General features: G+C 39.1%; 1 protein-coding gene across 17 annotated transcripts in view; it reads left to right on the plus strand.

Moving 5' to 3' along the window:
- scrib (scribble planar cell polarity protein) overlaps positions 1 to 15448 on the plus strand; it is a 93550-nt gene that overhangs the window by 55937 nt on the left and 22165 nt on the right. For 13 of the 17 annotated variants that reach the window (XM_065289346.1, XM_065289353.1, XM_065289357.1 and 10 more), the window contains exons 13-29: positions 86 to 214; positions 328 to 504; positions 632 to 1039; positions 3072 to 3134; positions 6675 to 6764; positions 6861 to 6938; positions 7098 to 7427; positions 9421 to 9501; positions 11659 to 11904; positions 12960 to 13070; positions 13179 to 13355; positions 13632 to 13748; positions 13881 to 14069; positions 14202 to 14321; positions 14413 to 14469; positions 14861 to 14917; positions 15172 to 15252. In XM_065289346.1, the coding sequence (XP_065145418.1) occupies positions 86 to 214; positions 328 to 504; positions 632 to 1039; positions 3072 to 3134; positions 6675 to 6764; positions 6861 to 6938; positions 7098 to 7427; positions 9421 to 9501; positions 11659 to 11904; positions 12960 to 13070; positions 13179 to 13355; positions 13632 to 13748; positions 13881 to 14069; positions 14202 to 14321; positions 14413 to 14469; positions 14861 to 14917; positions 15172 to 15252 (2511 nt within the window). The remainder of the gene's footprint in view (positions 1 to 85; positions 215 to 327; positions 505 to 631; positions 1040 to 3071; positions 3135 to 6674; positions 6765 to 6860; positions 6939 to 7097; positions 7428 to 9420; positions 9502 to 11658; positions 11905 to 12959; positions 13071 to 13178; positions 13356 to 13631; positions 13749 to 13880; positions 14070 to 14201; positions 14322 to 14412; positions 14470 to 14860; positions 14918 to 15171; positions 15253 to 15448) is intronic. The other 4 variants (XM_065289347.1, XM_065289351.1, XM_065289352.1 and 1 more) reach the window with 4 other exon arrangements.

The raw sequence follows: 15448 nt of genomic DNA on the forward strand, positions 1-15448 counted from the left end.
AATGTAGGCTTGCAGTTTGCACTGTTTACATGTTATGAAATGTGTGAATGTATAATATGGACTGTCTGGGGTGTTTGTGAACCAGCAGGGTCTTCAGAGGAGAGCCACGCCACATCCCAGCGAGTTGAAGGTGATGAAGAACGTAATTGAAGCCAGAAGAAATGAGCCTTACATAGCCAAGCCAGACGGAGAGCTGGGGTCCCCAGAATCTGAGGTCATACATACAAATAAGTTTACATTTAAAGGAACAGTAAAACATTGGGCATCATTTCGATTCATACAAACTGCTAAATGTGTATTTTGTTATATGTGGTTGGTTGCTCACAGGAAAAGCGGTTAAGTGGGCTGTCCAATCAAAGTCATGATTCTCAGGCATCCAGTAGCACTGCCTCAGCAACTTCTCAGGATGAGAGGCGGGGAGTGAACAGTACAGGGATGGTGCCCAATCATGGACATGGTCAAGAGGAGGAGGAGCTTGATGAGATGGAGGTGGAATATACTGAGGTGAGCTGTACAGTCATTTACAGTTTGTTGAACACAGTCCTTGTAAATGAGTGTATCCTACAGGTAAATCTAAAGGTCATTTAATATTACAGTTAAATCAAATTTGCCCTTGTCTACCTCCTCTCAGCCCACTGTGCACTTTGCTGAAGAGCCCATCATCCGTGGTGGCGATGATGAAGACGACGATGACAACGAAGTTGATGAATACGATGGGAGCGATGAGGACTCTCGAACGCCTCCCCACCCTGCCGAGAAACAGCGGCTTATACGTAAAGACACGCCACACTACAAAAAGCACTTCAAGATCACCAAGCTGCCCAAGCCAGAGGCTGTTGCCGCCCTGCTGCAAGGTTTCAGCCATGACGGCCTCTCACCTTCTGCTCACACTCCTGAGGAAGAGAGAGATGATGAGGAGGACGAAGAAGTGGAGGACGATGGAGTAACAGGCAGTACTCCATTTCAGCACAGACTAGAAACAGCTGAACTAGAAGACAGCAGGCTGAGTCATATGAACTCGTCTTTGCAGCCTGTGAAGGTAAGAAAGCTCAGAGAATTCAGATTTGGACAGTTTATAGGGTCAAGGTATTATATTAAACATGCACCTATAAAATAGTTTTAGTTCAAAATGCAAATGTAGCAGTTTTGTTCATTTTCTCCACATCCACTTTTAAGCCTTTGGGTTATTTGAGTGAACAGTTACTTTTGCTTGTACAATAGACACTGCCTTCGGAGCTGAATTAAAACGTTGCTTTCAAAAAAGAGCTTTCATCTCATTTCCAGCTCTTATTGAAAGAGCAAAACCCCAAATTATAAAGCTGCTCCCTTTGTTTTGCCCCACCCTTTTGCTACATGTTAGCTCCTCCTCCACAGCTTGACTCCGCCCCATTGAGAACCACTCTTGCCTCTCATAATCATTATTTGCTGTTTCTGCTGCCTGGGAGATTAGTGCACACTGCCTTTGCCAACCTTTTCACAACTGTGTGTGTGTGTGTATATGTGTGTGTTTCTGTGTGTGTATGTCTTAAGCTGATCATACTTGACAGGATTAACATCAGTACATTAATTCATGATGCCTTATTAGGTATAATTAAATCAGACTATAATAAAATGTATAGTAGAAAAAAATCTAGTATTTGTCTTTTGAGAATTTAACCAACCAAGATGACATGAGGGTTTTATTCGTAGCAAATTTCATTCTTTTTATTCAGAATTGTGTGTTTGCGCGTGCATGGGTGTGCATTTGCTTGAGTGTGTGTTTGCGCATGCGTAGGTGTGCGTTTGCTTGAGTGTGCGTGTGTTTGCATGTGTTTAGCGAGCTTGTGTGTTAGTGCGCGCGTGCATGAGTGTGTTTGCGCGAGTGATTTTGTGTGTACATGCGCACATGTGCAAGTGTTTGTGGGTGTGCGTTTGGGTATGCGCGTGTGTGTGTGTGTTTGCGCATGTGTAGGTGTGTGACTATGCATGTGTGTGTGTTTGCGTGACTTTGCATGTGTTTGGATGTGTTAGCGAGCTTGTGTGTTAGTGCATGAGTGAGTGAGTGAGTGAGTGTGTGCGTGCCGTGCATGAGTGAGTGCATGCATGAGTGTATTTGCGTGCTTGCATGTGTGTGTTTGCATGCGCATACATGCATGTTTTTGCGCACATGTGCATGTGTTTGTGGCCGTGTTTTTGCGCATGTGTGTGCGTTTGTGCATTTACGTGTGTTTGGATATGCGTGTTTTTGCGCATGTGTGTGCGTTTGTGCATTTACGTGTGTTTGGATATGCGTGTGTGTGTGTGTGTGTGTGTGTGTGTGTGTGTGTGTGTGTGTGTGTGTGTGTGTGTGTGTGTGTGTGTGTGTGTGTGGTTTCTGTTACTAGATGGTTGAATGACAGGGCTTGTGTGTGCATGTTTTCTTAAGTTTGACTAGGCAGGCAATTGTGTGACTGCTCCTGTGTGAATATTGACAGTTAGATGTGGGTAATTGCTAATATTGTAATTGTCTATATATCTATGTGTTATAACACTAACTGACTAAGGATTTGTCTGGAGTTAAAAATGGCAACAAATACCTCTGGTTGTTTCTTTCAGATGTAAAATTATGTTTTGCCATTTCAGAATATTTAGTGTTGATTTTGTTGTTAAATGCATGGGATACAATCGATAGACACTGTAATCTTAAATGCTGTTTTATTAAATGCTTTAGCCAAAAACAGCTTTCCAAAATGTTCATCTTTGAAACTTTAAGGTAAATACAAGGCCTGCTTACTAACCTGTGAAACAGGAATATGGTTTTGTTTCTTAATATAGTCATTACAGTACTAATCAAAAAAGATTTTTTCTTAACACAGTCTTTAATACAGTGGTATGGGAGTTGGCCTGTCTTACTGTTGGGTGTGTGGTGTGTGCTATTCTGCCTAGGTGTGTGTCTTTGGTGATGTGTGAATCCTTTTTAGTGTGGGTTGTGTGTGTGTCGTTCAGTCAACTGTGTGAATGTTTGTTTTATGTATTTTAATTTCCAGTCATACAGCTTTTTTATTTTGGCCTGACTAATCTGCATGCCCTCTCGCTGGTTCCTGTCCTAACAGGGGGTGTCATTTGATCAAGTCAATAATCTGCTGATTGAGCCTGCTCGAATTGAGGAGGAAGAGGTCTGTACCTACTCTCTTTCCATCCGAACTTCCGCTCTCTTCCTCGCTTTCCCTCTCTTTTGATTATTCACTCACTCATTCACCTGCAGGTTAGGAAATCACCGCCCACCAGAAAATCCCTTCACTAATCTAAACCCAATAGGAAAACGCTGACTAACACGTATAAACCACTGCTGTGATGGAACCTGTGTTTGGAGAAAAAGATGTGGCGTAGTGCATCTGTCAAGGTTCATGTACTCATCATTACAGCAAAATAAACTCTTAACAGGGGTCCTATATAATCCTGAATGAGTTTATTTTATGATTTAGGCCCGAATGAGTTGTTTGTTGTCTCACTTGTTCACAAATATATGGGCATAATTATATTTTGAGCAATGATCATCCATCACTGCTTCAACCAATCAGATTTGGGTATTCCAATCGTGTGATACCTGTACTTAAACACATTCGGTTGTTGAAAAAATTTCAGGTTTAATAAAACTTGAACTCAGATAATATTGTCCTCTATACTTTCACAAAATTCAGATTTATAATTTTTGACGCTTGCCAGTCTTTAATCCAAACTAGGTTCCACTGCAGTGTCTACCGCCTTCTGTTTTATCATTTATTTATTTATTATTTGTTGCACTTTTTTCCCCAATCGTCTTCTCCTGTGTCAGGTTCTGTGGCCCAGAAGCAATATAAGCTAATAAAATGTGTATTTTTTGAAGCATAATTTTTCAGGTGTGTCTGCTATGTCTGATTAAAATGAACAAGACTTTAATTTATCAATAATTTACATCATTACGTATCAGTATAGACCCGCCAGTATTGTTTATTCAGAATGGATGTTTAATCAAATCATGGATCTTCAGCAAGGGGTCCGGAGACCCTCGAGGTTCGTATTACCACCAGGGGTTCTCCTTAAACAGAAATGCATTAATAGGCTAATAATAAAATGTTTAACTTGATTATAATGAAGAGCATGGCATTCCTATAAAAACTATATTCAGTTAAAATGTTAAGTAGTATGCAAACAATTTTTTATCATTTATTATTATCTCTGTTACGTAACTATAACAACACAGGATGTAAAGCCAGTCTTAATTTAATACATGTACTGGGGGTCCCTGCTCCTCTATTTCTATTAAGGGGTCCTTGACCTTTAAACGTCTCTGTTCTAGTTGCCAAAAAAACTTGAATATAGTTAAGTAGAAAAGGCTGCAGTGAGATTTTATATCTCTGAAAAACAGAAAAATTAACCAGACAAAATATTGTTTTTTGTAAAGCAGAACATTTTATAGTTATAATCTTGTCATTGGTCATTTTGTTTTCAATGTTGCTTATTAAAAGTTTATGTCCTGGTTTTCATGTTTGCAGTTAATATAAAATAATTTCTTTAAAAAAATGAATAGTCTGTTCTATTTAAACTTTATTAACAACCAACAGCTAGAATTAGATAAATTAGCAAGCTTATTTTGCACCTTCTGAATGCAGTTAAGCATTTATTTACGCTTGTCACAGATACGCACACTTTAAAATAATGAAGTGCTCTTCTTTTGGCCCAGAACATTATTCTCTTTTCCCTCACATGTTGTATTTCCCATCTGCTCTGTCATCATGCCCACTTTGCATGGCTTGCTAAAGTAGAATCAGCCACATCTAGTCCATCTCATCACTTGCATAAAACAACACCCACAGTGCTTATTCTTTTTGTGACTTTTAGGTATATTACAGCATGACATGTTTCATACAAGCATTACTCACCTTAACAGTCAGTACTTTTGGGTTAAATTGTCCTCCGATGTACAGTATATTTTGTAGGGTTTTTCTGTGTTTTTTATTTGATCTTATGAAAATAAATGGAAAATTTAAAATGAATTTGTCTTGAACCTCTCATTTAGTCCATAATTTTGTTCAGAACTGCATTTCTCAACTAGATGTGGAGTAACTTAAAGGAAAACACCACCGTTTTTCAATATTTTACTATGTTCTTACCTCAACTTAGAAGAATTAATACAAACCTATCTTTACTCAATGCATGCCCTTAATCTTTGTATAGCACGTCGTGAATGTGTTAGCATTTAGCCTATCCCCATTCATTCCTTAGGATCCAAACAGGGATGAATTTAGAACCCAGCAAACACTTCCATGTTTTCCTTATTTAAAGACTGTTACATGAGTAGTTACACGAGTAATTATGGTGGCACAAAATAAAATGTGGCAATTTTTTAAGCCGATAAAAAAATGAACACTATATTGTATGGCAGAAGAGCACTTGGTTTGCAGCACTTTGACCTTGGGCGCAGTGATGTTGACGAAAATTTAAGTGAGAAGAGGAGCAGTCAAGAGTGATGATGTTACTGTGTGCCGAGGTTAAAGTGCTCCAAACTAAGTGCTCTTCCGCCATACAATATAGTTCTTGTTTTTTTATCCACTTAAAAATGTATATTCATATATGAATATGTATAATAAATATATATTTGCCAGAAAACAGCCACTTGATGTTCTGTCCCAATAGTGGCTGCCTTTTCTCCTTGATTTTTATGAGGTGTTGACTTATTTTCATGGTAGTTTGGTGATCTGTTTAAATTAAAGAGTAATTGTGTTAAATCAGTTGATCTGGCAATGAGTGCCTGTACAATTATGCTTAACCTGCCACATATAAGGTCATGTAAAGGCTTAATTTGTTTCTGACTTTTATTTTACTATTATTTTCATTTTTTTTTTTTTAAACACCTATTTACTACCTTAAATGTTTACCCTTTACATTTGAAGTCTGAAAAAAAATTGTCCCTAGCTGTTACTGAAGCAAAATCCTTTAAAAAGAACACCTGTGCACCTAAAGAGTTCATATTAGTGCCTCTGAGGTACAAATTGGAACCAAAGAGTACATATTGGTACCTCAAATGTACGTGCTAGTTCCAAATGTATACATGTCTGTACCTAAATGGTACATATAAGGACATTTTTAAAGGGTACTGTAATGTCCCAGTGACAGCTAGGGACCATTGTGTCTGACAGTGTAGCTTTTTCTCCGGTGTAAGATAAACAGCTTTAATTTCTTGCAATTTTGTTTTAATGCAGTTTTGAAACAAGAATTTTTATCAAAGCAAATTTTCACACAAAAAATATTTGCAAGTTTTCCTTAAAGTGTTTATAGTCCACACTTGAGAAATGAACCGTTTATAAGGCATTCACATGGCCATGAGGTTGTCAGCTTAACATAAATGTATCATTTATAGAAAGTCTTTTAGTTCAGTCTAAAACAGTCTCTGCGTTGTCTCTTATAATGATTCAATAGTAATTAGTAATATTGTTAAACATAAAAGGCTGCTGGTTGGGACAATAAACATCATTAGTCATAATATTAATACCGCCTTTCTAAACAAGCATGCACTGCATGAAAACCTTTGCCCCCAGTTTTGCTCCACCTACTGTACTTGACCCGTTTTTGTGTTGTCAATAGCTTATATTTTGTTAAAGTAATAATTTTTCTTTTTTAAGGGGCTTTGTACCACCTATGTCTGTGAATGTCTGATTTCTTTGCTTTGTTTGTAGATGACCCTGTCCATTTTAAGGCAGACTGGTGGTTTAGGCATCAGCATAGCAGGGGGGAAAGGATCTACACCTTACAAGGGTGATGATGAGGTACAATTTCATTGGTTTTCACTTGATTTGATTTACTCTGAAGAGAAAGAGAGAGTTTACATTATTTTAATGTTGTGCACATGTCCTCCTTTTTAGGGTATCTTCATCTCTAGAGTTTCAGAAGAGGGCCCTGCAGCCCGTGCTGGGGTCAAAGTGGGAGACAAACTCCTTGAGGTGAACATCTGTACAATTGCTTGATATTATTTCTTCATCTTTGACCACTGTTTCCATGATTTTCATTTGGTGGCCTCTTTGTACTCTCCAAAAATGATGCTCCTTACAAAACCAGTCATTTATGCCAATTTTAAATTCTTCTTCCTTCCCTCATGTCAGGTAAACGGTGTGGACCTGCACGGAGCAGAGCATCACACAGCTGTCGAGGCCCTGCGTAACTCGGGGTCAGCTGTGGTTATGACTGTCCTGCGGGAACGCATGGTGGAACCGGAGAATGCCATCACCACCACGCCACTACGACCCGAAGATGACTATTTCCCTCGGGAGAGACGGTCCAGTGGGCTTCCTTTCCATCTAGAGCCTGGATCACCCGCTGTTACCACTGGACCCTGTCAGCGACTAGCCACCTGTCTGATCCGCAACGATAAAGGTTTAGGGTTCAGTATTGCTGGAGGGAAAGGGTCAACACCGTACAGAGTAGGAGACACGGTAAGCATTCTTGTTTCTGAAATTGTTGATTGTTTTATATATATATATATATATATATATATATATATATATATATATACTTGTCACTTCTGTTGAATGTTTTTATGGTGTTTATTGTTTGGTATCAAGTTCTGCAGTGTCAGTGTACCTGAACTCAGTCCATACTTTTTCTGTTAAACCGTTTATAAACTCTCACTGTTAAGCCTCTGCCGGGCACTCTATCATCACACTTCTGGGATGGCTCACCAAGGCAACGATGATTAGAATTACAGGGGTTGACACCTGATAGGCCTTTAGATTAGAGGCCGGCGGTTGGATGAAGTATTTTTGGATCTCCGCTGCAGACACACATGATACTGCCCTCTATCTTTCGACACACACAAGGAGACAGTCACACATTTCCACATGTACACACATTGTGGAGAGTTATTAAAAGTATTGGTTCTTTTGCTTACATACCTGTTTGCTTTTTACTAACAAGTAAATTGTTTTGCTAAATTTGAGTCTTCGGCATGCAGCATTCAAATTGCACATCAAGACAAGGATTTTGAATATTTACAATTTAGCAACGATTGAGCCTTCAAGAGCAACTATGGTCCGATTCAAGGTACATACCCAAAATAAACAAGACATGAGTTATCGTCTCCAACATAAATCTCTTTTCTATGACTACAACAAACACATGGATTGTAGGCAACAGTTTACATCCTGGGCCTTTTGACGTAGACAAGAACGACATTTTCATAATTCCTCCCGCTTTGACTCACAGCCTGCAAGTTAACTCCTGTTAGCATTGCATTGTGAGCGAAACTTTCAAACATGGTAAGAAGCGTCACATTTTCGGCCGACGTCAGAGGTATTCAGGCCAATCACAATGTAAAGATTAGCTGGCCAATCAGGGACACAACGCTTTTAACTCTTTCACCGCCAGCGTTTTAAAAAAAGTTGCCCGCCAGCGTTTTTCATGATTTTCACCAAAGTTTAATGCCTTCCAGAAAATGTTCTTCTTTAAATATATAAACATATAATATACCAAATGAAAGAACAGACCCTCTGCTTTCAAAAAAAAAAAAACGTTTCATCCTACCTTCAGTGGTTCTTTTGTAATCAGCTTTTGAATATGGGTAGGTTTCTGCAAAAACACCACATTTTGAGCAAAAAGCAGAGATAATTCCATTTTTGTGACGGACTTTTCATAGAGATCCCATTCAGAGCGATCTTAAAAACACACACGGACATGCAACCGCTTGCCATAGGGCAATACTTCCAGGTTTAAAAAGTTGCGGAAGGGCACCACCTGGTAGATAATAGCGGTATTGCGGAAAGACGGAAAATCTCGTCATTGGCGGGGAAGCGTTTTCTCTTAATTGACAAGATATCTCGTCAATGGCGGTGAAAGAGTTAAAATCGATTGAGTTTTATACAAAATCAGTGTGTTTAAGGAAAAGAGGGAAACCTGGAGCTACTAAATTTGTGGTATGTGAAAATAATGTGGTTTTTTTAAACCACAAACCACTCAAACACATTGTATTATACCAAACACACAAATAACGTTGTTTTTTGGCAATAAAATAGGTGCACTTCAAGAAACATTGGCCTTTTAATGCTTAGGTGTTCGAAATACGTTTTTACACATTGTTGGTTTTACATGACTCTTCATTTGGCAATGTAATGGTCTGTTAAAGGAGAGCAGGTAATTTTAGGCTAAGGTCAGCAGGGTTGTGGTCTTCCTGTAAGTTGGGTCAGCTGACACAGTCACAGCTTTAACATACAGTATACAAGAGCCTCGAGCGCAGTTGACCAGCTGTGTAATATAGGGCACAGCATGTGATGTCAGTATAGTTTTCAGTCCTGTTCTTCATGATTTCACTGCTCGTCTCTTTAAAACGCAAACATTTACAGCTAATATCGAGGACTTTACTAGACAGTTTACTTATAAAGAAGATTTATTTGGGAGTACTGTTGACTGACTGTTCTTTTGCTTCACTTTTAGGGAATCTTCATCTCTCGTATTGCTGAAGGAGGTGCTGCACACAGAGACAACGTCTTAGAAGTGGGAGACAGAGTCATATCAGTGAGTCCATCTCTCTCTAAACTAGATAAAGGACAGTTAACTGATTGTAGGTAAATAGTAGATGGCCATCAGAGTGTATTAGATAAATTGAATTAAGTTAATTTAACATTGTTATAAATCCTAATTAGTTTTCTCATAGCCTCAGCATTGTTTTTATCCAGCTTACAGTATGAGTTCAGTAAAGGAGCAATCTTTGCTTTGTTTTCCACTGTGTGCTTTTATGCCATAACCTTTCTGCTTCCTACTAAGCATTACAACATCTGATGATGAAATGATGTGACTGTGCACTGCTCTCCTGAAAACATCACTGGCCATGGCACTTGTTTTTCACACTTTCTCTCTATTTCGAGCTGTTGCTTTCTCTCCCTTTGTTCCTGCATGGGTATACACTAACAAACTACTTGCCTGCTTGGTGTCGGGTGTGGTGATGGGAGGTTTTTGGCTTGTTCTGGGGGTCTGCTGTCACGGTAACTGCATGGGTTACTATAGCAGCTGCTGCTCTTTTACCCTGTGGTAAGCGCCGGTACTGAATGGTCAGTGCTGACCTCTGTTTGTCACCCTGGTGGAAGTTCCTGTTGCTAAACACAGTTAGCACAAATGAAAAATAGACTTTCTAGTAATATACTTGATAGGTGTAGATAGTAAGTTAACATTACACATTGGCCTCTTCTTTGTTTTAAAGAAACAAACAACAAGACATGAGCCATGTATACTGGTTCATAATTTAAAGTAGTTGTTCACCCGAAAGTGAAAATTTTGTCATAATTTACTTAACATTAAAGGGGACAGAGAATGAAAAACCATTTTTACCTTGTCTTTGTTGAATAATGGTAGTCTACCCGCATTCACGAACATACAGAAAGTGCTAGACATGCTAAACATCTCAGTCTCATAGAAATTCCTCTTTTAGAAAGGTCAGCCAGAAAACGGCCCAATCTGAAAAACTGATGCTTATGACATCACAGGCATCTCACTACCCCTCCACTTTAAAATAATTGGCTACATTTTTTGAGTGGCAGCAAAGTCAGCCAATCAGTAATGAGATTGCAAGTTAGGCCAGTAGGGGGAGCCAAATAGGTGCAAAACCACTTGTTTAAAATCGCACACCCTAATAGAGCTATCTGAGAGAGGTTTTTAGGAAGCGTCTAAGGCATTACAGACCCAAACAAAAAAAATTGTCTACATGTCACATCACAGAACAAGAATAAATATCCTGTTCAATCATTCTATGTCACCTTTAAGTTTTTGCATACGTTTCTTAGTTAGCTGAATACAAAGAAAGATGTTTTGAAGAATGTTTGTAACCAGAACAGATCTGGGCCACCATTGACTTCCATAGTAGAAAAAATAAATATTGTGGAAGTGAATGGGGCCCCAGGTTATTTACATCTTAATTTGTGTTTAGCAGAACAAAGAAATTAATGCATGTTTAGAACAACTTGGGGGTGAGTAAATTATGACACAATTTTAATTTTTGGGTGTACTATCTGGTTAAGAGCAGGATTTAGAGTTCCCATTAAGATTGGTCCTTGCTTCATGTTGGTGAATTCACAACTGACCACAGTTTATGTCTACTAATAAACTCCTGGAGTATTATGGAGTTATCCATGTATATTCAAAATGCCTCCATAGTTTGATTAGATATTTGACAAGCTGTGTTAGATTTTGTAATAAGGCTGCTTTTTTGTCTTTTCTCTAACACACATTAAGTGATTTTCTACCTAAAGCATCTCCAGCTTTCCTCTTTTTCCTATTGTTTCCTTTTTGTCTTTCACTTTATCACTGTATGACCGTTTAATGGCACAGCTAAGCTTTTTAAGCTTCATGCATGATTTACACCAAAACCCCATGGTTTTATAGTCAAATATGTTGGTTAAGCTGGGCCACCCTTACAACCACTGAAAGGCATGAGCGTATAATATGTGCTTTAGTTTTGAATTATCCAGTGCCAACTGCACAGTAACATTTTTCCCAACTAACACCTGGGCATTTTAACACACCTGAAACGTCATTGGTTTTACAGAAACTCCACTGACATGCATCAGTTTATAAACCAGTAAATCTTGTCTAACTCAACATGGGGCTTTCTTTGCCCGTTCTGGGCGCCCCATCTCTTTCTGACTCTTCCTCACCTCTGGTGTTTGGCTGTCACTTCAGATCAATGGTGTAGACATGACAGAGGCCAGGCATGACCAGGCAGTAGCGCTGCTTACTGGCACCTCCCCCACCATCACCCTACTGGTCGATCGGGACCAGGCCAGTGCAGGGGGCGCCTCCCCTCGAACACGCCCTCATTCCCCCCCTCCTCCAGAGCCGTCTGACTCACCTGAGCAAGAGGAGGGAGGTGATGAGCTTCTGGGAAACCATCTAAGCTGCCCCATGGAAGATGAGTACCCCATTGAGGTGAGAGCTGGACCCTATAAATGTGACCCTGGACCACAAATCCAGTCATAAGTTGCATGGGTATATTTGTAGCAATAGCCAGCAATACATAGAATGGGTCAAAATGATCAATTAATTTTTAATGCCAAAAATCATTAGGATGTTAAAGGGTAACATTAGTACCATGGCTGCACCAGGCGCAATGACATAACACACTGCCTGAAGATAGTCCACTTGGTAACTTTCTATAGCTGGGGACTATTTTCAGGCACTGCGTAATATTATTGCACCTCCTGTAGCCATGTTATGGCAGCAAAGTCCTTGATTATTACGCCAGAATGAGAGTATAGATCCTAGCCATATCTGCCTAGAAAATCACAACTTTAAATTTTCTGTCGGTCTTAGTACACGAAGTAACTATAGAAGTCAAGTTTTAAGTAGGAAAAATATTTGGTTATTTTTGAGCGCAATGCTAATGGTCTTATCAGATTCAATGGATTATGGTAAGCTATGCTAAAAGTGGTACCGCCAGACCTGGACATCGGCTGAATGGATTCCGCTTTTATATGATGTATAAATCTTAATTTCAAACAGTCAACCTTATGACTGGTTTTGTGGTCCAGGGTCACAAATGTTAGAAATGAAGCATTTCCAAAATCAATATGAAGGTTTTAAATATGATGAATACCGAAATTGATTCTCATAATGGCTTTGTTGTTTTAATGCCTTGCTCAACAGCTAAAATGGTGCATGGTATGAATAGTGCCTAGTTGGGTGTATTGTGTTAGGATTGTGTTTTTAATGTGATTTTAATGATCCATATCCGTGTTTTTTATGAGGTTATGTGGTCTTCACATTTGGATAGACTCGACATTACAAGAAGTAGTATACAAAGTTCTTATGATATTTTTAGTTGTTCTGATAACCCAATTAAAGTATAATAAAGTATTTTAATTAGTCATTATTTGTCCACTGAATATTTTTTATTTTTTGTTTCTTTTTATTTCAATTCTAACATCATGCTGTCTTTCCAATTGTAACATTAATAAGCTGCTTTGTATTTCCTGGCTGAACAGGAAGTGACACTGATTAAAGCAGGCGGTCCACTGGGTTTGAGCATTGTTGGGGGTAGCGACCATGCCAGCCACCCCTTTGGAATCAATGAGCCAGGAGTGTTCATATCAAAGGTAAAATATATCTTTTAAGAAGACATTTCTTGGACAATTAATTGCATGATTTGTTGTCATAGTAACCTATACCTTAATTCTCTTTGGTTGCTTTTATGTATTGTGCAGGTTATTCCTAATGGATTGGCCTCTCAGTGTGGGTTACGTGTGGGTGATCGTATTTTGGAGGTAAACTCCATTGACCTGCGACATGCCACGCATCAGGAAGCTGTAAAGGCCCTGCTCTCCAACAAACAGGAGATTCGTATGCTAGTGCGCAGAGATCCCTCGCCCCCTGGCATGCAGGTTTGCGATTATTTGTTACTAGAAAGTAAAACAATTAAATGTTTGATTATATATAGAAAAAACGCAGTACAGTATGGTAGCCATTAATCAAGTGATCTTTATCCATGGATGTATAACATGCCACAGTTTTACTGGCTATAATCGGATATATCAAATATCAAACTTGCTCTTTAGCTTTTGTGTTTGGGTGATGTTCTAAATCAAATTTTACATTTTTACACGTTTAAAACGTTTAAGTGGCATTTAATTCATAACTTCTCATGTGTCATTATTTAGGAGATTGTCATTAACAAGCTGCCTGGAGAAAAGCTAGGCATCAGCATTAGGGGCGGAGCTAAAGGGCATGCAGGCAACCCCTTTGACCCCACAGATGAAGGCATCTTTATTTCCAAGGTAAGCATGCATCACTTAAGGAGGTACATAGTTTAAGTATATGACCAAAATGCTTTAAGTTACTGTTCTAATTGTTAAGTGTAATATTTTAACTAGCAAGTCCTTGATCTGTTTTTCAATCGTTTTGTGTAGGTGAGCTCCAGTGGCGCAGCAGCACGAGATGGGCGGCTGCTGGTAGGCATGCGTATTCTTGAGGTGAGCAACAACAGTCTGCTGGGTATGACACACACGGAGGCAGTGAGGGTCCTGCGTGCTTCCGGTGATTCCCTGGTCATGCTTGTGTGCGATGGCTTTGACCCCAAAAATGTTGCTGGGATGGAGGTAAACACTAGTTATTCAGCCCCCTTAGAAGTTGTAGATATGATCTGTTTTGGTATGCAGTAAAGCTCTCCAAATAATTTTATACATTTGTATTACTTATGCTGTAAAATTGATTGGTTTTGTTTTTTTCAGGCATCCCCTGGCATTATTGCAAATCCTTTCGCCACCGGTATTGTTCGTAAGAACAGCCTGGAAAGCATCTCATCAGTAGACAGAGACATGAGTCCTGAAGAAATTGACATTATGCAGAAGGTGAGATTCACTGCCTTTATCACACAGCACAATACCAGCAAATGGCTGGATTGAAATAAAGTTAAACCAATTTGCCTGGTCTTTTCTGCAGGAGGTGGAGATGGCAAGAGAGACATCACAATGGGAACGGGAGGAGATGGAAAAAGTGGTAAGTGATTTTTCTACTGTAAATGCCTTTTTGATGATCTATTATTAAAATGATATCTATTTCCAAATATCTGAACTTTAAACATTTTCCTTATAACTTGCCTTTTAACTAACTTTATGTGGATCTGTCCTTTTCTTTCTGTTGATCCTTTTGTTCCCAATCCCCTCTGAATGCTGCCCATTTCAAACACCACATCACATTTTATTCAATCCCATTCCCCCTTTCTCCAAATGCGTTCATGGGTCTTCACGTTCCCTTCATTTATCATCTAACTCTCATTCCCTTCATTGGAATGTGTGTGTCCATCTTTGTGTGGGCAAATCATGCATATGAATGTGTGATTGGCAACCCCCCCCCCACCCTCGTCCTTACCCTCCCTCTTTTGGTAAAGGAGCGTATGCGCTTGGAGCGTGAGGAGGCAACTCGCTTGCTGGAGGAGGAAACTGAGGTGAGGCTTTATGCCCTCCCTCTCTTTGGCCCACAGTAGGGCTCCAGGACAAGAACAACAATTATCCCCTTGAATACAAACTGGAAATATAGATAAAATCTGAACTTCTGAGCAGGAAGGCTCTTCTCAAAGTTGATTAAAAAGTCAAAATGACAGCTATTGCTATTGAAAGTAAAGTGGCTATGTTTACTGTATGAAAATGAAATGCATACAAAGATCTAATTTATTTTCTTTTTTTTAAATTTTTTCAACAGAATTTGAACACTGGACCATTGAAACTGGACTACAAGACACTGGCAGCACTACCTACAACTAGTCTACAGAAAGTTAACAGAGTAAGTTCTTGCATGTCCAATCTACAGAAGTAAAAAGCATCAAAACTAAAAAGATTGTTGAAAGACAATATGTGACCCTGCCTGTTAAGACCCTGCTTTTTTGTGGCATTCTATGAAAATGAACCGTGATATTTTGAGTACTTTGACTAAGCCCATGTCAAAGATTAAAGGAGCCGTAGAATGGAACACTGTATTT

The sequence above is a fragment of the Paramisgurnus dabryanus genome, chromosome 2 (assembly GCF_030506205.2).
Source record: "Paramisgurnus dabryanus chromosome 2, PD_genome_1.1, whole genome shotgun sequence".
NCBI classification, from domain to species: Eukaryota; Metazoa; Chordata; class Actinopteri; order Cypriniformes; family Cobitidae; genus Paramisgurnus; species Paramisgurnus dabryanus.